The following is a 25,709-nucleotide window of genomic DNA, read 5'->3' on the forward strand; positions in this document are numbered from 1 at the left end:
AATGCAGCCCGAGGCGCTGGGTCCGGTGACTGTTCTTGATCCTTCTCCCCCTAGGCTCGGAGGGCAGGCGTCTCCGGTGGGCTTAAGGATCGATCCGGAAGGCCAGGAGCTTCTCCGAGTGCTGGTTGTTGAGGGTCCGCAGGTCGGGAAGGCGCAGGAGGAGTTTGGGGAAGAGGGTGGAGTCGTCGGGGTGCTTCTTTGTCACCAGAGTCCGCAGGGCCCGGATGAGGGTCTCCTGAAGGATTTCCACGGCATCCACGTCTGAGATGCCAGAGCGATCTATGAACCAGATGAGCCACGACATTAATACCCAACCTGCTCCCAAAAAAAGCAACTGGTCCCCGCTGCAGGGGAATCTCCCTCCGTGACGGCGGTATAGGGCGTATGACACACACACAACAGCTCACAAACTGCGAGGGGAAGCCGGCCTCAGAGATCCCCCCGCTGGCCCCGGGGCGCGCACCCACCTGCCGAGACAAGGACGACGGCCATGAAGAGCGCCATCTCCTGGGCATCCAGCCCGAGGGAGCCGAGCTTCTCGCTGAACTCGAACATGGCGTCCAGCAGGCAGCCCATGCCCATGGAGCGCAGGCTGCAGAGCGAGTAGGTCTCGCCGCTCAGGAACGTCACCACCTTCTCCTTGGGGTTGAAGAGGGAGGAGAACCGCACCATCAGCACCTGCGGGAGGGGAGGAGAAGGTCAGAGCTGAGCCTGCAGGGGGCGCTCTGACACAAGCGCCGGGCGGCATCCAGATAATGTCCCCCTCTAGTGGCCAGACAGTGTACAGGGTTTAGGAGTCTGGGGGTGTCAGATGAGTTACATAATTATAAACTCAGGTTGCCTGTGATAATAGGGGACTGGACTCATTGACCCAGGAAGCCTTTCCCATCCTATGTTCCTATGACTCTTAGCTCAGGCAATGATAATCAGAATAGTACTTAGCCCTTACCTAGATCTCGTCATCAGTAGATCTCAAAGCAAGTCAGGATCCTTATCTCCATTGTACAGATGGGGAAACTGAGGCACGGGAGGGGAAACAGCCGGTCCTAAGCCCCAGTTCAGTGCTCTAGCCACTAGGTCTTTAGATGCACAGGTACTGGATTCGATCCCCGACCCTGCCCTGGAGTAACTTCCTCCCTCTTGGTTCCCAGTGGGAGTCGAGGGTGCTGCACAAGTGGGGGCCTGGATGGAAAACTCAATAGCCCTGGAAGCTCTGAGGCTTGGGATGAGGGTGATCCATGGTAGTAGCATGGGTCTAGTGCCTGGGCCATGTACATGCAGGCTACTGAAGTTTTATCTCAAGCTGTTTGGGCACGCATGTCCTGGGTCGGATCCCCACAGACGAACTCGCCAAGGGAACTCTGGAGCCGTTAGGACAGCAGTTTATCCCCCACCTGATGTTTCCCACATGAAACACAATGTAACAGAATCTGTGCCCAGCATGTCATGGCCACTTAGACAGCAGGGGCAGAACCTGGCTGAATCCTCCTGCTGCAAAAGCCCGGAGCTAGAGGAGAATCTCCCATGGCTGTTAGCAGTATGGGGACTATGACACACAGGCCGGTAGTTCTGATTCCAGGCAGTAAGGGGCGTGCACACACAAAAAGAAGGCTTGCTCCCTCCAGCAGAGAGCAGCAGGGACACACACATAGATTCCAAGGCCAGAAGGGACCATTGTGATTATCTAGTCTGACCTCCTGGATAATCCAGGCCAGAGAACTTCCCCCAAATAATTCCTAGGGCAGATCTTTTAGAGAAACATCCAGTCTTGATTTTAAAATTGCCAGTGATGGAGAATCCACCACGATCCTTGGGGAATCGTTCCAATGGTTAATTACTCCCACCGTTAAAAATGTACACCTGATTTCCAGTTTAAACTTGTCTAGCTTCAACTTCCAGCCATTGGCTGGCATCAGACCTTTCTCTGCAAGACCAAAGCACCCGTTACAAAATATTTGCTCCCCATGTCAGGACTTAATGACTGTAAAAGTTGTGCCGATGGTTAATTACACTCACATAAAAATCTGTGCTTTATTTCAAGTCTTAATTTGTCTAGTTTAGGTCACAGTTTCTGGGTAACTGAGCCTGTGTTTCTCCTCTGGGGTCCCTCCTGGGCACCCACTTTCTGGCTCCCAGACATCACCAGTCTCGGGTGGACCTGCGTTTCTCTCCCTGCTGACCGGGTTTATGGCCACCCAGCTCCCTCTGATATCCCCAGCAAGTCAGTGTGTGTCAGCTCAGGGTGAAGGGAACAGACCAGACCCGACACCACCGGGGCCAAAGCTACAGGTGCAGCCCGAGGCCACACGCTCTAGGCAGGAGGGGCCCAGATTCAGGCTGGCAGGGCATCTGACTGACCTGGAAGGTGCCCGCCTTGAGGAGCATGACCTGGTCCTGCTGGCAGAGCGACTGGAAGCCCGGGATGCTCTTGGCAAACTCCACCACCTCCTTGACGGCGGGCGTGAAGCACTGGGAGAACTCCTCCCACACCTGCTGGCTGCTCTTGCCGTCGCTGCAGTATGGGCTGGCGTTCAGCGGGCACGCCTGGGTGGGGAGAGCAAGGCGGGTCACCAACGCAGGGAGGGACAAGAGGCGCACCAGCCTCCTAACCTGGGCAGGGTGGGCCTGGATTGGGACCCCAGAATGGAAACACCCTGAAAACTTTGGGGATGGGGGAATCAGATCCAGACGGGGGGGGGGGGGCTCAGAGCCAGATTTGGGGGGGAGCTGGAGAATCAGACCAAAATTTGGGGGGAGCCGGAGGAATGAGATCCAGATTTGGAAGGGGGTCCACATTTGGGGGGGCTCAGTGACTCTGGATTGCCGCTGGCAGGATCTGGCCTCTCAGACTGTTGGGGGGGGAGGGGGAGTCTCCCCAAAGGAGATTGTATGGGAGCCCGTGGAGCAACACATGGGGTTGCAGAGACAGACCCTCCCTGGAATGCAGCCCTAGAACGCGTGAGCATGCTGCAGCGTCGCTGCTGCCCAGCAGGGGGAGCCAACCCTTAAGAACCAAGCTGCTTCTTGGTGTCAATCCAGTTGCAGACCTGTTGGCTCAGGGGCTCAATCCAGAGGGCTGCAGAGGACCCTTCACTCCCACTGGGAACCCGAAGCGGGAGGAAGTTACTACGGGGCAGGGAGAGGTGGAGGGATTCGAATACAATCAGATGGCAACGGCTTAGGAATTAGAGAGTCAGGACTCCTGGGTTCTATTCCTGGCTCTGGGAGGGGAGAGGGTCTAATGGTTGGAGTGGAGTGGAGTGGAGGGGCGTCTGGGAGTCAGGACTCCTGGGTTCTATTCCTGGCTCTGGGAGGGGGGGCATCTGGTTAGAGTGAGGGGGGCATCTGGGAGTCAGGACTCCTGGGTTCTATTCCTGGCTTGGGGAGGGGAGGTCTAATGGTTAGAGTGGTGGGAGGCGTCTGGGAGTCAGGACTCCTGGGTTCTATTCCTGGTCCTTTGTGAGGGGGTAGGGTCTAGTGGTTAGAGCAGGGGGAGCTGGGTGTCAGGACTCTTTGGGTCTATTCCCAGCTCTGGGAAGGGAGTGGGGTCTAGTAGTTAGGGCAGGGTGAAACGATTGGGATCCAGGACTCCTGGGTTCTCGTCCCAACTCTGACTCGGCTGAGTGAGCCTGGGCCAGTCACTCCCTGTCAATTTCCCCTCTGGACACCCAACTGAGCCAGTCCTGCTTCCCCCCAGGTGAGGGCCCGTGCCCTCCCCCCAACCCCTGCCATCGGGGGTCCTGCCTGGCTACTTACAATGCCTCTGCTGGTGGCCGAGCGCCAGGGACACGCCCTCTGGGGGCTGCCCTCGGAGTAGCCGTAGTCGAAGGTGGGGTAGTGCCCGGCGTTGGCCAGGTAGCCGGCCTGCTGGGCCTGGTAGATGTCGTTGCCGAAGCGGCGGGGCCCATTGTCCACGTAGCCGGGGGCCTCCTGGGGGCAGGCGCCGTAGCCAGAGAGGGGCAGGCCGGCCGAGTCGTACTGCCCGTAGGCGTAGCCGTTGTTGAGCTGCTGGTCGGCGTAGCTGAGTGAGGGGTAGGACTCGGCCCGCTTGCCCAGCCGGTCCTGCCCGCTGACAAAGATGTCGTGATAGGCTCGCGAGATGGCGCCGATGGCCTCCTCCTCCTGGGCGTCGGGGCTGGGGGGCGCCTCCCCCTCGGGCCCCAGCCCCACGTCCATGGGGGCCTCGTTGAGGCTGTTCATGTAGCTCTGCATCTCGTCCAGCAGGCGCTGCTTCTCCCGCTTGGGGATGCGCCCGAAGCGCACCGCTGGGGGGGGGAGGAAGGAGAGAGAGCGTGAGCTGGGCAGGCACTAGGGGTGCACTCGTGAGCGCCCCCTACTGGGGGTAGAGAGCAACGGGGAGGGAGCGAGCCAGCAGCACTGGGGGGAGAGCCCCCCAGGGCCAGGCGGGAGGAGGTGGCACGAGGGGCTTGTCACCACCCGCAGTTCCCGTCGTGGCGCATGCAGCAGGGCCCCACTCGCGGCAGGTAGTAACAGTAATGGCCTGTTCTACATGGCCGCACTGGCTGCTGCGCTCCACCCCAGAGCACGCTGCATCGCAGAGCTGCCTCCCACGATGCAGCTGTTTCCCTGTGTGTCTAGACTGGCACAGCTCCTGCCAGCTCGCTTTGCACTCCACACCCCCTACATAACCCCCCATGCGCCTCTCCCACACCACTGGCTGATGTCTCCCTCCCCCCACAGTGGCCCCACAGGCACCTTTGCCTACCCCCCTTCTCCTGCCCAGATCACCCCCTGCCTGGCACGTCTCTGCTCCACTTCTCTCCGTAACTAGGTCAGTGGGTCAGAAGCAGCACCAAGGCCCATGGGAGACGCACAGAGGGGCTGGGGCGGGGGCAATCTACTGCTATAGGACCGTCCAGCACCTCTGCCTAGGCCGAGACGGGGGGAGGGGGAGAGTATGAGATTTTATCAAGGCTGCTTGAGACAGACAGACCGCGTGGCTCCCTCTGCTCCTGCCCGCTGGTCTCACCATCCAGGAGTTCCCCCAAGTCCCGACCTGAGGCCAGACGCAGGCTGGTGTAACTCAGGAGAGACTCACTAAAGTCAATGCGGCTGCGCTGGTGTCAGATCAGATCTCTGGCATGCAGCTACAAAGTCCTGGGTTCTATTCCTGGGTGGAGGACGGTAGTGGGGTGGTGGTTAGAGCAGTGGGGGCTGGGAGTCAGGACTCCTGGGTTCTATCCTCAGCTCTGAGAGCGGAGTGGGACGAGAAGGTTAGAGCAGGGGGAAGGGAAGTCAGGACTCCTGGGTTCTATTCCCACACTTGGTGAGTGATGTCTAATTGGGAAACGGGAGCCAGGACTCCTGGGTTCTATTCCCAGCCCTAAGAAGTGAGGATCTAGTGGTTGGGGGCAGGGGAAGGGAAGGGTGCCAGGACTTCTGGGTTCTCATACCAACTCCGATTTGCTATGCAAGACACTTGCCTGCTCTGTGCCTCAGTTTCCCCATCTGTTAAGTTGGGGAGAGTGATACTGCTCCACCTTTGCAAAGTGCTTGGAGACCTCTGGCTGATGATAACAAGTATCTTCCTTCTCCTCAGCCTCCGGTTCCTCCCCCACCTGTCCCCCTGAGGCCCGACAGCAGAATAACTCTGACCCAACAAAAGACTTTCCAGGGAGTGGATTTCCAGCCCTGCCTGTGCTGGGTGGGGAAGGGGTGTATCACAGGGGAGGGGGAGGAGCATCCCCAGGGATGCCCCCCTCCCCACACTGCACCCCCGGCGGGTGTAGCACGGAGGGGCCCGATCCTGTACAGTAACATGGCAATGGAAGCAGGATCGGGCCCCAGTGCTGCAGCCTCATGCGAGGGGGCACGTGTGGGAGATGAAGGAGCCCCGTGCTGGGCAGGACACAGCCTGGCTCTCACGCCCACCCGGGGCTTTGTGGGGAGGAGCGGGGGAGAGTCTGGAGGCTGACGCCTGCTCTGGGAGCTGCTGCCATAACCTGAGCTGGAGCGGGGGCTGCACATGGCAGCCGTGACCCAGAAACCTCCTTTCCCGCACACAGGATCCCGCTGCCCCCGCAAAGCCCCAGATGGGCCTGGAACTGGCAGGGCTTGTGGGGGGGAGAGCGCCCTGGGATTCCTTCCCTTCCCTCCCCCCTCCTCCATCCTTCTCCCGCACCCCCAACTCCCCATCCCTGTCCCTTTCCTCCCCAGTCTATACCACACCTCCCCCTATTCCCCCCGGCCCCTGTCCCTCTCTGCACCCCACCCCCCCGTTAACACAGCAGCTGTGAGCCTGGATAATGCCCGTGGGCCTTTCCTGCCCTACAGCCCCTGGGGCTTTGGGGAGTCCTTGAGGCTGCTGCTCAGTCCTGGGGTTTAGTTCCCTTCCTGATTCCCCCCACCTGCCCGTGAAGATCCGGCCCAAGGGAGGCGAGATCCCCGGGCTGTTTGCTCACCCTTAGGATCTACTTTGTGTGCCCCTCCGCCCTGCGCTCTGGAACAGTGAGCGAGCTTTACCTGGCACAACGCGACAGGCGGGACCCAGGAGCCTGGCCCCTGCTGCCCCCACCCCCTGACTAGTGGTTGGACGGGTGTGTGGGACCCATGTATTTGGGTGTCGATGGTGCTGAGATCCAGGGAGCTGGTTCTCACATGTCCCTGTCCCAAACCAGCAAAGAGCCAGAACCATCGGGGCAGAGAGGAGGGAAGCCAGGGGAGGCAAAAGTCCCAGTGAAGAGGTCCAGGTGGGAAACCTCTGGTCCCAGTCCCAGTCCACCTCCCTGGTTCTGATTCTGGTCCCAGTCCCGACCCATCTCCACGGCTCGAGTTCCAGCCCTAATCATGGTCCGGCCCATCTCTGCAGTTCTGGTGCTGATCCATGGATCTGGGTGTGGTCCCAGCCCCAATCCTGATCCTTCTCCATGGTTCTGGTGCTGATCCAAGCCCACCTCCATAGATCTGGGTTCGGTCTCAGCCCATCTCCAGGTCTCTCTGCCACCCCCTCACACCGCACCCCTCCCCTCCCCGGCCATTCTTAGCACGCTAATGCTGACGAGCCATTTCAAAGTCTAACAAATCCATCATGAGTGGATGGGAGAAGCTCGAGCCGTTCATCACAGCCTGGCCCTGGCATCCCCCCACACCATTGCCCCCCCACCCACATCCGTGCTCAGAGCCATAAATCAGCCCCCAGCACAGAGCTCCCATTTATCAGCTGGGGCAGCTGCTGACTGGGCAGAGCAGGAGGGTCTCAGGGGGATGTGGGGCCCCGCCGCAGGGGGGCAGGGCACCAGCCTTTCGCCCCAAGCCGCCTCCCCCATCCCCAGCTACATTCCTATGTGGGTCTCCTGGGGAAAGGGAGGTTTGGTGGCAGATCAGAAACAGTCAGCACAGTTCAGACAGTCTGCACAAGAGAGAACCAGGGCTGGGATAGCAGGTGGGGCGGCGGGTCGGGATTGAGGGGCACTGGCAGAGGGGTTATGGGGGGGAGCCCAGGGCTGGGATAGCAGGTGGGGCGGTGGGTCGGGATTGAGGGGCACTGGCAGAGGGGGTGTGGGGGGAGCCCAGGGCTGGGACAGCAGGTGGGGCTGTGGGTCGGGACTGAGGGGCACTGGCAGAGGGGGTGTGGGGGGAGCCCAGGGCTGGGATAACAGGTGGGGCTGTGGGTCGGGATTGAGGGGCACTGGCAGAGGGGATGTGGGGGGAGACCAGGGCTGGGACAGCAGGTGGGGCTGTGGGTCGGGATTGAGGGGCACTGGCAGAGGGGGTGTGGGGGGAGCCCAGGGCTGGGATAGCAGGTGGGGCGGTGGGTCGGGATTGAGGGGCACTGGCAGAGGGGGTGTGGGGGGAGCCCAGGGCTGGGATAACAGGTGGGGCTGCGGGTCGGGACTGAGGGGCACTGGCAGAAGGGGTATGGGGGGAGCCCAGGGCTGGGATAACAGGTGGGGCTGTGGGTCGGGACTGAGGGGCACTGGCAGAGGGGGTGTGGGGGGAGCCCAGGGCTGGGATAACAGGTGGGGCTGTGGGTCGGGACTGAGGGGCACTGGCAGAGGGGGTATGGGGGGAGCCCAGGGCTGGGATAACAGGTGGGGCTGTGGGTCGGGATTGAGGGGCACTGGCAGGGAGCAGGCTGGTGGCAGACGTGACTCTGGCCGTGCCCAAGGGCAGACCAGGCCGGGGGAGGAGTCGGGGTGGGGGCGGGAGGCCGGGATCCCTGCGCTCACCGTCGCGGGACATGCCGACGGCGAGGCACTTCTTGAAGCGGCAGTGCTGGCAGCGGTTGCGGTTCATGCGCATGATCATGCAGTTCTCGTTCTTCACGCACATCTTGTAGTTGATGTTCTGCTGGATGCTGCGCCGGAAGAAGCCCTGGAGGGGGCCAACAGGGCGAGGAGTCAGCGCCAGGCAAACCCTGCCCCATCTGTGCCCCCCCCAGCCTGCCCCGCCCTGCCCGCCAGCCCCCTGCCCACTCAGCCTGGGGGGCTGTTTGTCCTGGCAACGAGTTCCCCTCGGAGCTGGGTCACCCCGGGAAACGGCATCACGGTGACGCCGCGGCTTGCTAGGAGGCTCCTTGCCTCAACTCGGTCCCTGGCCGCCCCGAAGCCCCGCCTCCTCACCTTGCAGCCCTCGCAGGCGTGGACGCCGTAGTGGAAGCCGGAGGCGATGTCCCCGCACACCTTGCACAACAGCACCATCCCGCCCGTCTCTGCAAGGAGGGGTGGGGGTGAGCATCACACTCATTCGGTCCCCTCCTGCCCATCCCACTGCAGCCCCCCCAACGGAGAGGGAGGGGCCGACCGATAGGAGCGCCATCCCCTCCCTCCAACCATCTGCCCAGCCCCAGGGTCCCACCTGCCCCCCGAAGATGCAGCCCCCTCCCCACTACTGCCCAGACTCAATAACTAGCCGCTTGGAGATGCCCGTTTCCAGCCAGACTAGGTTGCCAGCCCCACAGGACTGCGGACCCCCCAAAGAGGGGGTGCATGGTCCCAGCTGTGTGTCAGGTTGGCCCCTTGTGGCTTCATGTGAGAGTACCCTACCTCCCAATATTCCTGTTGCTTTGGATGGTCTAGCGGTTAGAGCAGGGGGGCTGGGAGTCAGGACTCCTGGGTTCTATCCACAGCTCTGAGAGAGGAGTGGTGTCTAGTGGTTAGAGCAGAGGGGCTGGGAGTCAGGACTCCTGGGTTCTACTGCTGAGTTGCTGTCCCTTCCCCTCTTGGTGCCTCAGTTTCCCCAGCTGGAGCAGGGGGATGATGACAGAGTTGCGCCCCGGTCACTCACTAGTGAAGGTGCCGGTCATGCCGTTCTGCTTGGTCGTGGCAACTCTGCTCTGGGTGGGGGGCGACTGGCCCTTGCTGGGGTACCTGACCCCCTCCGGGAACTGGAAGGCCACCTTAGGCGAGGATGGCGAGCTGGAGCCCTGCGGCTTGATGGCCCCAATCTCGGTCAGCGTCAGCTCCTCCAGCGACGAGGGCAGGGAGTGCTGTGGGGAGGGCACCAGGTAGCCGCCGGGTGGGCTGCCCGGGGTGGGGCTGGAGCCAGCCGTGGAGCCCACGTAGAGGATCACGCCGCCTGGGGGAGAGAGAGCAGTGAGAGGGGAGGTCAGATGGGGAATCTTGGCTTGAGTCCTGCTGCAGAAAACAGCTGGAAGCAACAACTGGGATAGAGGGTGCTCAGGGTCTGCGGCCTCCTGTAGGGGCAGGGGAGCTGCGTATTGGGGACCCAGGCTGGCATCCATCCCCCAGGGCTCTGGCCTGCCAGGGTTTAATACGATCGGGGCAGGGTTGGATGTTTGGGATGGGGATGGGGGAGTGATCTTGGGGTTCCTGGGGGAACAAAAGAACAGGGGGCAGGGCAAAGGAAAGGGGAGGATGAAAATGGAAAGACATGGAGACACAGGGCAGGGCGAAATCTGTGCAACTGATGAACCCCATCACCCGCGGCAGGGCGGATGCAGCCTCTGAAGCCCTGCACAGACTCAGGGTCGCTTCCCTTCCCCTGGCCATAGACAGCTGGAGGGGACGGGACCAGGGAGCAGCTACAGCCCACCTGGCTGGGAGACGGGGAGATTGGAGTCCCCTGGAGCCATCCCAGTGTCTCACGTGGAGCTGCAGCATGGGGGGGGGGGGGGAGGAACACAGTGTCAGCCTGTGTACACACGCACATACACACACACACACACACACACACGTACACACACACACAGCCGCCGGGCAGCCCTGAGACGAGGCTGCGGGGAATGTGGGGCAGTGAGGCACGTGCTGCGGAAAGTAGGGCAAACAAACAGAGGACAAAATGCAAACCCGGATCATCCCGCTGGGAGCTGGCCCAGGGTCCGCGGGTACGGCAGGGGTCATGCCAAGATTCCCAGGGACGCCTGGCGTGCGGAGCTGCCCTGGTTGGGGGGGCGCCAGCTGCCTAGATTCCATCTCCCCGCAGGCCCAGTTCTGAGCGAGAGCTTTGAGCCAAATCCAGGTCGTACACTGACTCACCCTCTGTCCATGCCCCTCAGTCCCCACCCGCAAGCCCCCTCCCGCCATCCCAGTTCTGCCTTTTCCATTAGCAGAGGCCCCTCCACCCTCAGTCACAGCAAACTGTGTGAAGATTTTGTGGCGGGAGCCCACGGAGGCGGGGAGGAGACCTCGCCCCCTTGCGCACGTGGGCACCCACACGCACGCACGTTCCTGGTGACCTATATCAGGAAAAGAGCTGCTCTTCTGACTCAAAGATCTTAGCTCATTATTATTACCTGCAAGCGGCAGGAACCGGTTCTTCCACAGTAGGAACCATCATACATTCCCCTCCGCGATAGCCCAGGGCGTTTAAACCCACCAGCACCCAAAATAAGCACTTCCCCCCTTGGCATTTTCTGGAGTTGCGCCTGATTTTAAGAAGGCCTGATCCGGTCTTTTAACCCGGCAGGCGCTGCCCGGACTCAACCCCCGCTGCCCAAATTCCAGCTCAGAGCAAATACTTGTAGCCGAGCCCATCTCCTGCTGTCTGCTCCCTGAAAATTATGGGGTGAAACTCAGATCTCTTTCCTGCCATCAGCTCCATTCGGCCTGGGGGGCAGAGAGAGATCGGCTGCAGTCGGGGTCATGCCCCCGGGGAGCTGTGTGCCCCAGCTCAGCCTGCCAGTGCCCACCACTGCAAAACAAGACTCCAGCCCAGTACCTTTAGTAGCCACTGCTGGGTTCTGTCTGGGTACCAGCCCCGGCCAGGGCGTCCTCACTAGATCCTAAAGCAGGTAGATCCTGCCCCCTGAATGAACCCCCTGCCCTCGGCGAGGAATACTCACCAGGCTAGGGGCTCGCCCAGGCGGGCATGGCACCATGCCCTCTCTGTGCAAGAGCCCCCCTGCATCCCATTGTGGCCCGCCCCCACCTAAGCACGGGTGCCATGCTCCATCTCCACCCAGCCCTGTTCCTAGACAGTTCCCCAGACCAAAGGTTCGTCCCCAGCTCCCAGGGCAGGAGAGTCCCATCAAATTCTCTGCCCGCAGGGCTCAGTGTGTGGAAAGTGCAGGCAGCCTGGCAGTAGTTATCTCCTAGCCTGACACCCACAGCGCCCCCTGCTGGGAGGGGCTGGACTGGAGTAGCCGGGAGCTCCCCCCAGCCAACGCTCCTGCCCCGCTCCCCACAACGCCCCCTGCTGGGAGGGGCTGGACTGGAGTACCCAGGAGCTCCCCCCCAGCCAGCGCTCCTGCCCCGCTCCCCACAGCGCCCCCACTGGGAGGGGCTGGACTGGAGTAGCCGGGAGCTCCCCCGCAGCTAGCGCTCCTGCCCCGCTCCCCACAGCGCCCCCACTGGGAGGGGCTGGACTGGAGTAGCCAGGAGCTCCCCCCAGCCAACGCTCCTGCCCCGCTCCCCACAGCGCCCCCACTGGGAGGGGCTGGACTGGAGTAGCCCAGTGCAATTTTTAATCCCCCCCCTTCCTCATGTACAGTTGATTAAAATCCAAGCTGGCAGCAGAAATGAGAGGATTGACACCCGTCTATCTAGCTAACAGAGGGACAGACAGACAGAGAGGATGTCTGGGATGCAGACACACCCCTACGTCCCACTTTGCATGCTGGAGTTTGCAGCGGGAAGGAGAGAGAGCATGACGGGGGGGGGCAGAAGGGGGCACGATGGGGGTCAGGGGTAGGAGTGGGCACAACAGGAGGGAGGCAGAAGGGGTCAGGACGGGGGACAGGAGGCAGAAGGGGGCACGATCGGGGCAGAGGGTAGGAGAGGGCACAACGGGGGTCAGGGGGCACAAGGGAGGGGCAGGGGTAGGAGAGGGCATGCCGGGGGGCACAAGGGAGGGGTGGGGGGTAGGAGAGGGCACAACGGGGGCAGGGGCATAAGGGAGGGGCAGGGGTAGGAGAGGGCATGCTGCGGGGGTGGGGGGCAAAAGGGAGGGACAGGGGGTAAGAGAGGGCACAACAGGGGGCGGGGGGGCACAAGGGAGGGGCAGGGGCAGGAGAGGGAACGCCGGGGGGCGGGGGGCACAAGGGAGGGGCAGGGGCAGGAGAGGGCACGCCGGGGGGCGGGGGGCACAAGGGAGGGGCAGGGGGCACGCCGTGGGGAGGGGGCAGCAGACGATGCGGCCACAGGGGAAGGAGAGGACACGGCCGCCCCCCCGCCGCACCACCCACAATCAGGTCACGGCGCGCACGTGTCCGCCCGGGGCGCGGAGCCGGGAACAGCAGCGGGCGGGCGCCGCGCCAGCCCCGGGGACACCTGACCGGCTGCTCACATGGCTGCGGCGGCCCGGCGCGCTCGGGTGGGCGGGGATGCGATCGCTCCGGCTCGGTGCAATGCGATGGGGGGGGGGGGGGCACCCAAAGCTGCCTCCTTCGGACGCCCCTAACCCCCGAATGGGGGGAGGGGGATTAGCAGCAAAAGTGCCCGTGTGCAAAGGGGACGGGCGGACAGACCGACCGGGGCTGCATCTCAAAGCTACCCGCCCCCCCGTCCCATTGTGCCGAGAGAGGGAAGGGAATAGAACCCAGGAGTCCTGGCTGCCAGCCCCCTCCCCAACCACTAGACCCCACTCCCCTCCTGGAGCTCTGAACTGAACCCAGGCCTCCTGGCTGCCCTTTGTCTGCCCTAACCACTACCCCTACTCCCAGAACTGTGAACAGAACCCAGGAGTCCTGGCTCCCAGACCTTCCCCCTTTCGCCCCCCACACGCTAATCACTAGTCCCCACTCCCCTCCCAGTTCTAGGACCAGAACCCAGATGTCCATTCCCAGACAGGAGGGGGAAATGAACAGCTCTTAAACAAACAAACAAACAAATGAACAAAACCCTTTAGGCTTTCTAGTGGCACTAATGCAAACAGTTGGGGGTGGAGGGCAGGTCTGCCCCCACACCGCAGCGCAGAGGCGTAGCGAGCGCCCTCCGTACCCTCCGACCGGAGCGCAAGGAAGGGGGCCCCTAAAAGTGGCAAAATAAATACCGTATTCCAGTTTCTGCATTGTAAGGGGCCCCGCCCGGACATATGTTTGGAGGGGGCCACCGTTCGGAGGGGGCCACGCTCTTTGTTGCTACGGCCCTGCCGCAGTGCCAGGGGTTAACCATTACCATGCTGGGGTTTTGCATCCAGGCAAATGCTCCTGCCCACGCCTGGCCCTGACATTCATCCAAAATCTTGAAAACGCTTTAAACATTTATTTTTGAGCAAGGTGTACATTCCCCTGCTCCCCTTCGGCTCGGGTCTGTCCGTCGCTGGGTGCCAAGGCCCGGCAGTGGGTCCAGTCTATGTCTGGGCGAGGGACAGAAGCTGGGACCGTCAGCCTGCTGGAGTTAACTCCTTCTGCAAAGCCGGGCGGTGGGTTTCTTACATCTTAAAGCCAACTGCTGGGTTTGACTCCAGACCCAGCTGCTGGGGTTCAGCTTCGGGTCTGGAACCAGAACCAGCCGTCGGGTTCTGAGTTTGGCTCTGGATCCAGGCTGGGACGCAGATGTTGGGTTCTGGGATTAGATCTGGACCCAGCGGTTCCGTTTGGGGTTCCATGCTGCCCCAAGGACTCTCTCCAGGGCTTTTTCTAAGGCCGGGCACTCCCAACAGGGGAGCTGCTGGTGTGTGCCAGGGTTTGGAAGTGTTAATGGGGGGGGACTGCTAGGGCCCATCGGCTGCTGGGTACCCTGGACTCGTCTGATGGCCTTTAACAGAACGGGGCTGTCCCATTGCGGGGGCACCCTCCCCCCGACAGGGCCTTGCTGTTGCAGCCGGCAGATCAGCAAATAGCCCCACGCCTGGTGCTTCCTGCTTCCCTATCATGGCCCCTTCCAAAGGGGGTTAGAGCCCCACAACGTACAAGCAGCCTATAATTCAGCTCTCTCCCCCTGGCTCGGTCTGGATTCGACAACCCTGGATCTGAACTCGCCCTAGTGGCTTGGGTTCGAGGTCCGATACAGACGGGGGCTTGCTTTCCTGTTTGGATGCTGCCGGCATCTTACAGGAACGGTGGTTGGGCAGGGGATGTTGGGGGATCGGGATCCCCAAAGGGCAGATTGCAATACTGCATATCCCACAGCCCTGGCCCCATCCAACTGCAGGACCTTACACTGCGGGATCCCAAACCAGACACTGACCCAGTCCTGCAACCCACAACTCCTGTTGATTTCAAGCGCTGGGAATGCAGGGGAAGCCCCCAATGGCACATCCCCCCCTTCAGATTTAGATCCATTTCCCCTTAGACTCCTCAGTCAATTTCTCTTTGATAAATGAGCCACTATTCACATTAGCATAGCATGTCGAGACCCCAGTGGAGATCAGGGCCCTGTTGTGCTGGGCGCTGCACGGACAGAGTGAGGGGCTCCCTGCCCCCCAAAGTGCCCAGTCTAAATAGACAAAGAGTGGCAGAGGAAACAGATGCCAAGAGAGAGGAAGTGACTTGCCCAAGGTCACCCAGGCGGGCAGTGGCAGAGCTGAAGAAGAGCCCAGCTGTCCTGAGGCCTAGCTCAGTATTCTAGCCATGGACACCAGGGCCTCTCAGTTTTCCCGTCTCTGTTTTGCTGCAGCCATTTCCAGCCCGGTTGGCACCTGCCGCCCCAGAGTGGCGATTAGCACAATGGCCTTGACAATCTGACACGGGGACCCGCTGCTTTCGGAAAAGGGGCGTCGGGGAAAATAAATTAAAAAAAAAACAACCATCACCACCAGGGGACCGATTTCAGCCGAGCTACCAGAGCTGGGAAGGCAGCAGAGGCCACAGTGTGTGTTTCACCGGCACTGGGGAGCGGGGGGAAATCAATCATAAAGACACCTTCTCCTCAGCGCTGTGCTGAAAGCAGCTGCTGCCTCCTGTACCTGGTGACCTGAATTCTCCTGACAAAGGCAAATCCCACTGCGCTCTCAAACGTATTTATAAGGCATGTCACACTCCGCAGCTTCCCCAGTTCCCGGCAGCTGGGGGAGTCCTTGTACATTTCACAGTCCGGGCCGGCTCGCCGCCATCCGTTTGCAGCATTTAAACCCCATTATCCTCTCTCGCCAGACACGGGAAGCATATTTGTGTGTGTGTATGTGTGTGTGTGTGCTTGGCTTTCAGAGTTATTTAGAGGCTGAATCCAAGCTGGCCTTTGCAGTCCCACACGTGTCTCTTAAACTCTCCCCGCCTCCCCCTGCAATCTGTCCAGAACTGCAGCCAAATACCAAAAAAATAAAAAATAAAATAAAAGACTCAAAAACAAATTTAGGTTCATGGGTAAACAAAGGCCGGGGGGGGGAGGGTCATGCTGACCCCTTTCTGATCCTGGCTTCGCTGACTCCGGGTACCCCAATGTTGCAGACTGCCTGAGTTTTTAGAGGTGCTGAGGACCCCACAATTCCAGCTGAAGTCAAGGGGGTGGCAGCCCTGAAAATCAGACACCCCTCCCCCCCCACAGTGTCCCTTCTGCCTGTGTGTTTTCCACGCTGGGGAAGCCTTGGACTGGAGGCCTATTCTTCATGCCAGTGTGGGGGGGTTTCACACACATACCCGCGACCCTGCGAGATCTTGATGTCTGTCACTGATTTGGAGCAAGAAAGTGGGTCAGTTTCACCCACAGTAAAATAACTTGTCGCATCGGGCAACTGAAGGTCAGATCTCGGGTTCCCGGCTTGGGACTCCTCGCTGGAGCGAGACAGGACATTTGGAGCTGTATCTCCAGTGCCCTGGAGTTTGTTGGGGGCGTGGGTTGGACCTGGGGTTCCTGACCCCCAGCAGAAGCCAAGATACAACCTGGTATCTTCAATCCAATCTGTCCCTCCCCCCACTCCGTCCCATGTCACATAGGTGCTGCAGGGGGTTGGGATGAAGGTGATTTCCCTCCCCCCCCCCCCCCCCCAGACAGGCTGCTGCAGCCTGGGTTACACAAAGGGTGTTAACTTCCTTGGCTTGTAGAGCTCCCCACTAGTGACAGTGCCCAGAATCCTCTGCCAATTCAGGCCTCATCGTACTGGGCCCAGACCAGAACACCCCTGAATTTCAGGGCATTGAAAATCCAGCTCCAAATTTCTTGCCTGGCACAAGCCTCCGTTTACAGCCATCTCAGGTGCTTGAGCTCTAAGCAACTTCCTGCAAAAAGAACAAGCTGGGGCCCCCGGGGGGGGGGGAAACAGCCCCCCCCCCCGCAAGATGGGATGCTGCGTCTCTGCATATGGCAAAGTGTAAATAAATGAGATTACCCAGAAAGGGAACACGCGTCTAGCTACGCTGCCAGGAGACACTAGCTACTCGTGCAGGGTTTAATCTTCCAGCACGTTCCTTCACCAGTGGAGCGAGGGGCGGGGGGAGGAAACTGCCTCGCGCTTTTTTTGGCTTAAGTAGGTTAAGCAAATCAGAGTGCATCTGCGGGCTGGCTGGAGCTTCCGAACAGGCGCGGGTCTGGGAACAGAGACAGCAGGGCAAGCGCGCCCCGCAGAGCTCGAGTGTCCGGCGTCAGGGGGCAAGGGCAGGCAGCCAGGATCGCCAGCTCTCAGGGGATCTGGGCGAGAGAATCAGCTGCCATGCCCCAGCCCAGAGGTGGCTGCATCTCAGCAGTGGGGGAGCGATGTTCTCTTGGTATGGGGTCCTGCTCTGTGCCTGGGACTCTTGAGCACATCTGCACTACAATAATGAATAATAATAATCAGGAGCACCGTATTTCAATGACTCTCCCGCTCCCCCCCCAGTCTAACTACTTCCGCAGTCCCATCACCAAAATCTCCAACCATCTAGGGCTGGAGTTTCTAAGACAACCCAAGGCCAGGGTTCCCATGGGCTCAGTTTGCACAGAGGCACTGATTTTTTTCCAGAGAGCCCCGCACCCAGCAGCTCACACTGGGACAAAATCAGGGCCAGATTCTCCAGCATCCAACACACCCGAGTTGCAGCCACTTGCATCAGTGCCTACATCGGAGCTGAAATTCTGGCCTCCTGGCCTCTGGCTTGCTTGATGCTGGGGGGCTTCCCCTCCCCCCAGCGTACAGATCCAGGGGTCCTGGGGGAAGCCCCAAAGCAGCCTGCATCCTCTCGCTCCCAGCTGAGCTGCGGGTGGATTTTAACCAGTCAATTTCTTGCTTTTGGGGACACTTTCCTTCCAAGCCAGATGAGTGGAAAACCCTGCTTTACCAAGGGGGGGAGCAGCAAAAGCCAGCAGCTGAGGTGACCACCCTGCCTTGGCTTCGAGGACCCCCTCCCGTGTTCAGCAGCCCCCTGCCACAGTCCTTTGAGCAATTGGGGAGCCCACGCTGTAGGGGTGCCTGACTGCGCTAGATTTACAAGGGGGTGGGAGAGGTTGGCGTGTGGGTGAGGGGGGACAGGGACAGGATGGGGGGGGTCTCTGGAGAGTTGAGTGGGGAGTCACTGTACAGAGCGACCCCCCTTGCACATGAGCGGATGGGGGTAACAATAAACGGGGGAGCAGAGTTCCCCATTTTGGACCCCGATCTGCATTCTGGTTCTGCCTGTCATGAAAGTCGGGGTGGGGCATCCCTTCCAAGCAGAGACGGGTCTGATCCCATCCCCTCCACCACTACTCCCACCCCAAACTTTGGGGAAGGGGCTGCAAACATAATCCGATCCGGGGCCCTCCAAGCGCTTTACCCAGGTCCCCAGGCGAGTAGCCTTATCCCTGCTTTCACGGAGAGGGAAACTGAGGCACGGACAGAGCCACTAGCAAAACTGGCAAGAGGAGCCAGCATCCCAGTCCAGTGCTCTGTGCAATGGTCCCTGATGCTCCCAATTTTGGCTCTAGATTTTTGTGGTTCGCGGCCATAGCAACGAAAGAAAAAGCTGTTCGGAGGGGCTGTTTTAAAGCCTGCTGGGCCCACAGGGGAAGGCATGGAAGCAACAGAGAACCAGACAGCTCCCCCTGGTATTTGTTCTCCAGCAAAAGCTCTTTTCAGAGGTGCAGATTTTGAGGCCAGAAGGTGCCACTTCGATAATCTAATCTGATCCCCTGTGTAGTCCAACCAGCCACCCCTGCATGGCCCAGGCAAGAGACCCCTTCCCAAGGATCCCTGCATGGCCCAGGCAAGAGACCCCTTCCCAAGGATCCCTGCATGGCCCAGGCCAGAGATCCTCCCCCACCACGCCTGCATGGCCTCAGCCAGAGACCCTCCCTCGGTGATCCCTGTGTCCAGCCCATATCTTGGGGATGAGCTAGATGATGCTCGGGCCAGAGCCAGGTGCATCTCCTTGGCCAGCAGGAACCAGGCAAGAGGCAACCCCTCCCCTTCGCCTTGGAGACAAGAGGGCTTTTCCAGTTGCCATGCAAACGAGACAGCCTAACCAACTGCAACCCCCCCCCTCCCTTTTTCTCTAGGGCCAGCTTCCCTGCCCACCGCAATTCATTTTCAAGCCGGTTTCAGCCTCCCTGGCACCTGGGTGCTCCGCCGACGCCTGCAGACAAGCAGCAGAGAGAGCAAATTAGGTCAATGTCACCGTGACAGTGGAAGAGATATATGAGGTGACGCAGCCTCTGGATCAGGGACTGGGGGGGGGGGGGGGGAGTGGCAGCCCAGAACGAACTCCCCACCCTTGCGCATACACCCCCGCACCTCCCCACTAGCTGGATAGCTCCGGGAGGGGAGACAAGCCCCCCACGCTCCAGCGGCACAATGAAAAAGCCCTGAAACAAAGAGTGTGCAGAAATCCCGGCCGAGATAACAATCAAGCCATCTGCTTTCCTCCGGCCCCAGCTCAGCTTTGGGGGAAAAAATCACCCCGCCGCCCAGGCAACATTCAGTGCCCCCCTGGAGATATTTGTTTCGAGCACTGGCTCCCACCCCCCCTTTTCCCTAATTAACGTGCTGATTAGTGAACGAGGAGAACGTTCTGGGCGCTTCAAGGAGAACTGCCAACCTACCCCGGTTCTTTTTCGGTGTCTGGGAGGATAAGGCACTCCTCCATTCAACTATGAGCAGGGAGGGACAGCCCTTGGTGTCTACAAGCCCGGGTGATTGGTATGCAGGAGGCAAAGGGATTGGGCTGGTGGCCGCCGGTGTGCAATTCATCAGCGCCGAGGGGAGCACGTGGATATAGGGCCTCGCTGGGACTCAGGAGACCTGGCTTCTAGTCCCAGCTTTGCCACGGCCTTTCTCCGTGCCTCAGTTTCCCCGCTGTCTCTTTGTCTATGTAGATCTGGGGCAGGGGCTCTCTATCTTGCTTAGAGTGTGCCAGGTACAGACAGGCCTGCCAGTAGATTTCAGATCCCGTCTTCCGGCGCTTCCGCCACCAGCGGGAGAATGGGCATCTCCCACCTTCTCTAGGTGCTGGACAAAGAACAAAGCCACTAACCTGGGGAGCTGCCTGTAATAACAATGCAGAGCTGAGCAGAGAGCGCATCCCGGGGACATAAACGCCTGGCTATTGGGGAACAGAAATGGGTCTTTTTGGATCACGGCCGAGGATGCATCTGGCACCGATAAAGGCCCTGATCCTGCAATCCGTCCCTATTCAGCCCATGTGCCTCATGTGTGCTTAAGTCCCATTGGATGTAGGAGTCTAACTCCCTTAGACACTTCTAAGAATCCCAGCCCAGGCTCCCAGCGGCACCAGAAGACTGTATTGGATGGATAACCCAGAAGCTATCGCTTTGGTTCTTCCAGAGGCCCGTTCAGGCATGCCCGTGATATCACACACACCCCCCCCTGCAGAAATACCCCCCTCGCTGTCATGTGATGTCCCACGACAGGCCGCAGCAGACTCATCCCAAATAATCAAAGCCCTGGGATTAACCCTCAACTGTGCCCTGTAAGAATCCCAAATCCAGATTCTGGGCGAGGAATAGGCTGTGTGGGCACCCCTGCCTGCAGGGAGATGGACAATGCCTGGGCAATGGGCACATCCACTCGCCTCTGAATCATCAGAGGCCCGTTCTGATCCTTCCTTAAAACCCCGGGGGCCGCTCGCCTGCGAGGCACCGTGCACATCGGTCCCGGAAGGGAGGTGCAGAGCGGAGACAGAGAGCAAGAGGTGCTGCAGCACAGGAAGATTTGGACCTAGAGGCAGCAGACAGTGAGGTTTGCAGCTAACCTCCATTTTTCTTGCAAGACACAGGGCAGTGCAGTCCAATGAGCTCACCTTGCACTGAGCGGTGCTATAATGAGGACTGCCACTAGGGGGCACTCAGAACACTGGGAGGGGTAGCTGCTGCTCCCAGTTTGCACTTGTGCGGGATGCAGTCACCCCGGTAATGAGCACGGCCCTGGGATTTTACTTAGCAGCGTAGGGTGGTGCCCATCACCAAGGCATCTGGTACCACTATAAACCAACTCTCTTGACCCACCACAAACCAGCAGCCTTGGTAAACAATCCCTATTAGGAAGGGCCAATCACAAGTCTGGTCTTACTGTAACACAGAGCAGGTCCTGCCCTGGGCAAGTCCCTGCCATTCTCCGTGCCTCAGTTTCCCCTCCCACTCTTTGTCTATTTAGATTTGGGGCAGGGTCTCTCTGTCTTGTTGAGAGTGCACCAGGTACGGACAGGTATCTCAGTAGATTTCAGCTGCCATCTTCCATGAGCTCCCGCCGCCAGCGGGCAAATGGGCATCTCCCACCTTCTCTAGGTCCCCATCATTGAACAGTCCCCACTGTACTGTCTGAGCACTTTACAATCCTTAACGGATTTAATGCCCCTCACGAAGAAGGGCTGGGCCATCCCCGTTCTACAGATGGGGAAACTGAGGCACGGGGGAGGATTAAGTGATGTGCCCAGGGTCATCCGGCAAATCAGTGGCAGAGCTGTGCATAGAGCCCCACCCAACTCTCCCAAGTACCACTCCGAGAGCCCTGACCATCCTATCTCTTGCCCACCCCAGCAAGCAGAGCTTCCTGGGACAACAGTGAGTGTGACCTCGGCAGGCGCAGCAGCTGTGACCGGTTGGATAAGCACCTCCCGGGCTGCTGTGGAATGTGTCCAACACCTTGAACTTCACGTGACCCCAAGGAGAAGATTGAGGCCCTTAGCCTCCTAAACGAGATCCGCCTAAGACAGGCTGGTGAGTTCAACACTCACGTTCCAGCTTGCCAGGGTTCAATGACCTGGCTGGGGGCTGGGTGCGCGCTCACTCACACCGGCACGCCCACCCTCCTGCATGACATCCTTTGAGTCACCGGCAATCTTCCCCTAAGCGTGAGTTACCGGGGAAGCCTCGGGCATGTACAGCTCAGCCGGAGTGAATTACAGTCAGAAGACACAGCCGCCAGCACTGCGCCCTGACCACCGGGGGAAGGGGGCAGGAGGCAAGAATAGCGCACGGGCATGTTTGGGAGCTGCCCCATGGCCCAGGTGGCCACTGGAGAGCAGGGGGCTGAGAGCCATTGAACCAAACTGTAAACCCAGGATAGGAGGGAAACCACTTCAAGCCAGGGGGTGTGAGTCCCATTGCCCCGGGATGGACTGGACAGACAGACAGACACACAAGTGGACAGCAAAAGGAGACAGCTAGGATCCTATGGGACACAGAGGGCGCCTCAGAGATAGATAGATAGATAGATAGATAGATAGATAGATAGATAGATAGATAGATAGATAGATAGATAGATAGATAGATAGATAGATAGATAGGAGAGGGGGATGGATAAGGGGGATGGATAGACAGGTAGATATGGGCAGGGAGCGGGATGGATGGACAGGTAGATATGGGCAGGAAGGGGGATGGATAAGGGGATGGATGGACAGGTAGATATGGGCAGGGAGGGGGATGGATAGACAGGTAGATATGGGCAGGAAGGGGGGATAGATTGGCAGGTAAATATGGGCAGGGAGGGGGATGGATAAGGGGATGGATCGGCAGGTAAATATGGGCAGGGAGAGGGATGGATAAGGGAATGGATGGACAGGTAGATATGGGCAGGGAGGGGGATGGATAAGGGGATGGATGGACAGGTAGATATGGGCAGGGAGGGGGATGGATAAGGGGATGGATGGACATGTAGATATGGGCAGGGAGGGGGGATGGATCGGCAGGTAAATATGGGTAGGGAAGGGGATGGATTGGCAGGTAAATATGGGCAGGGAGGGGGATGGATAAGGGGATGGATGGACAGATAGATATGGGCAGGGAGGGGGATGGATAAGGGGATGGATGGACATGTAGATATGGGCAGGGAAGGGGGATGGATTGGCAGGTAAATATGGGTAGGGCGGGGGATGGATAAGGGGATGGATGGACAGGTAAATATGGGTAGGGAGGGGGATGGATGGACAGGTAAATATGGGCAGGGAGGGGGATGGATAAGGGGATGGATGGACAGATAGATATATGGGCAGGGAGGGGGATGGATAAGGGGATGGATGGACATGTAGATATGGGCAGGGAAGGGGGATGGATTGGCAGGTAAATATGGGTAGGGCGGGGGATGGATAAGGGGATGGATGGACAGGTAAATATGGGTAGGGCGGGGGATGGATAAGGGGATGGATCGGCAGGTAAATATGGGTAGGGAGGGGGATGGATGGACAGGTAAATATGGGCAGGGAGGGGGATGGATAAGGGGATGGATGGACAGATAGATATGGGTAGGGAGGGGGATGGATAAGGGGATGGATCGGCAGGTAAATATGGGTAGGGAGGGGGATGGATGGACAGGTAAATATGGGTAGGGCGGGGGATGGATAAGGGGATGGATGGACAGGTAAATATGGGTAGGGAGGGGGATGGATGGACAGGTAAATATGGGCAGGGAGGGGGATGGATAAGGGGATGGATGGACAGGTAGATATGGGTAGGGAGGGGGATGGATGGACAGGTAAATATGGGCAGGGAGGGGGATGGATAAGGGGATGGATGGACAGGTAGATATGGGGAGGGCCCGGAGAAAACTGTGATCTTTTGGGGAAAATTCATGGCCGCATTCCTTCACATAAATCTGCTGCCGCATCCCCCTGACTGCTTCGATTTACTCCGGTGGCTGCAGACTTGTCCCTCCTCTCCCCCTTTCTCCCGCTTGGTGCCCACCTGCCGCCGACTCAGTCGCTGGATGTGTGCAGTTCCCTGCATACCCCTATTTGACAGCCACGAGGGGTCTTCAGTATGACAGGATGTTACTAAGGTGATGTCGAAAGGGAAACCAACCCAGCGTGACGTCACCACATGGCAGAGTGACCTCAAAGGACCAACGTGACCCAAATGTGACATCATGACAAGCACTGGCGCGACATCATCAAGATGCCAACGTGAGCTGGTGTGTTGTCACCCATGGCACAATGGTCTCAAAGCACTGCCTCGAAACATCGACACGACCTGAGTGTGACATCACTGGGCAGCATGGTGACATCCTCAAGATGCCAATGCGCCCTGGCGTGACATCATCAAGACACCAATGTGACCCACCGTGATATCGCCACACCGCACGGTGACGTCGCAAGATGCCACAATGGCATCATGTCCAAATGCCATCGCGTGGATCCCCCTCAGCCCACCGAAGCGATGCCAGGACCTACGAACGCTGTGGCGATCCCAGAAATGAGCATGAGGTGCCCCCAGCTGGTCCTGTGGCATCTGGGGTGGAGGCCATTATGGGATTGATTTTGATATTTCAGTGGAATCCGTTACACCTTAACGACCTCAAATGCTTCCCTCCACCCCCACCTCCCAGTTCTGCAAGCTGCTTAGAAGCGATTTACGCAGGAGGATCAAACACAGGAAGAGGGGTTCCCTGCCCCAGAGGGGAGGGGGTTCCCGTGCCCCTGGCACACAGAGAGAGGAGTCCCCATGTGAACTCTGGTTACAAGCCACAGGGCAGCAGCTTTCGCCAAGGGGCTAGTGGTGGGGCGGGGGCAGAACTGCATTGTATTATCCCTACTTCCCGTGGACATATCCTGCCCTCGATCAATGCCAGTGCCAATCCGGAGTCGGGCCACCCACAGCAGTCGTGGAAATGAGAGCGGTGACTCCCCCCCCCCCGCCCGCCCCACTATCTCAAGCACCCGCTTGAAATCCCAACCCGAACCTCAGTCGACCCCAAACTCCCCATTAGTAGGTCAATGCCATACCTCCCACATCGCTCACCCAAGCCCCAGCTAGCCAGCTCCTCTTGCCACCCTCCCGAGAGCCGGGCCATGTCTGGAGGGACCTGGTGTCACACACCTTGGTTTGTGCCGATCCCATGGGGGGAAATCACTGGAGACAGGTTAGAGGAGGATTGCAGGCTCTCTCCCATCAAACAGAATGCACCACCGATCCGCATCCTCCCTCTGCCTCCATCCATCTACGGAACCATTCGCCCCCCCCTCCCCCCCAGGCTCAGCACCTTCCCTGGAACCCACCCCCAGGGCCCCCCCCAACAAAGCCTCCCCTCCCAGGTTTAACCTTTTGTGCTTTTCAGCCATGCAAAAAAAACCCAACAAGATATTGCCAGTTTACAAATTCCAGCCTCTGAAAACTCCACCTGCCTCTCCCCCCCACAAGTGGGTTTTGTGGGGAGAAGGGAAATAAAGCAAAGGGGGGGGGGATTCTGATTTATTTGTCTGTCCTGTTCCTCACCCCTGAGCTGCAGCAGAGATCAAGTAGCTTATTTGTCAGCTAGCCCATTCTGGAAGCTGCAAGAGAATCCTTGAAATAAATACAGCACCGACGAACTCCCCAGGTGCGTCAGCTATTTGTCTGCAAACCCCCCCACGCCAAACACATCCCGGCTCCCTACGGCAATCCATGACCGTGCTGCTTAAGAGTTTGCAGATCAGAAAGCTGTTCTCTTACCAGGACTGTTATCCATGGTGATCTCTGTCTTGCTCGTCCTTAATTTCACCCAGGCCCCTTTCGGAGAGGCGGGCAGGAGTGTTAGGGGGCTGTGTGGGTTTGTCTTTGGCCACCCGGCTTTCTCCTCTGCTGCTCCTTCGGGTGTATTCACTCCTGAGCTGCCAGCTGCCCAAATGCCTTTAGATTCCAGAAGGCAGCCCTGGCTGACGATTGTAGCTTCCACGTGCTTCCAACTAGGGCTGCTAAGGTTGGCGATTTCTCTGTATCTGTGTGGGTGAGGGTTGCTTGTTCACTCAGGGATTAGCAAGCGCTGGTTTCCTCGCCAGGAGGGGAGCGGAGGAGTCGGGCGCTGGCATGCCTTCGTAGACGGCTCATGTGTTGACTGCATGTGACACAGCCCGAGCCATGCCCCACTGACACACATTTCAGACAAGGAGAAAGGGGTGAGCTCAGCTCTGCGGAGCACATGGGTAAGGGGAGGAGCTGGGGGCGAGTAAACATGTCTCTTTGGAGCGCTGAGTGAGCTCACACTGCAGCACACCCCGCGCCGGCCTTGTTGGCACAGGCCCAGCTGGGGCGCGG

General features: G+C 59.4%; 1 protein-coding gene across 1 annotated transcript; it reads right to left on the reverse strand.

The window, feature by feature from the left end:
* Positions 1 to 82: 82 nt before the first annotated feature.
* On the reverse strand, positions 83 to 23,825 carry LOC135891631 (nuclear receptor subfamily 1 group D member 2-like). The gene is made up of 9 exons (XM_065419242.1): positions 23,760 to 23,825; positions 18,766 to 18,823; positions 9,247 to 9,537; positions 8,583 to 8,671; positions 8,190 to 8,334; positions 3,757 to 4,265; positions 2,359 to 2,544; positions 468 to 678; positions 83 to 279 (listed from the first exon to the last, which is right to left on the reverse strand). The coding sequence occupies exons 1-9, from the start codon at positions 23,823 to 23,825 to the stop codon at positions 83 to 85; spliced, it is 1,752 nt and encodes a 583-aa protein (XP_065275314.1).
* Between the last annotated feature and the right edge of the window lie 1,884 nt (positions 23,826 to 25,709).

This window comes from Emys orbicularis, chromosome 19 (genome assembly GCF_028017835.1).
Source record: "Emys orbicularis isolate rEmyOrb1 chromosome 19, rEmyOrb1.hap1, whole genome shotgun sequence".
Lineage (NCBI taxonomy): Eukaryota > Metazoa > Chordata > Testudines > Emydidae > Emys > Emys orbicularis.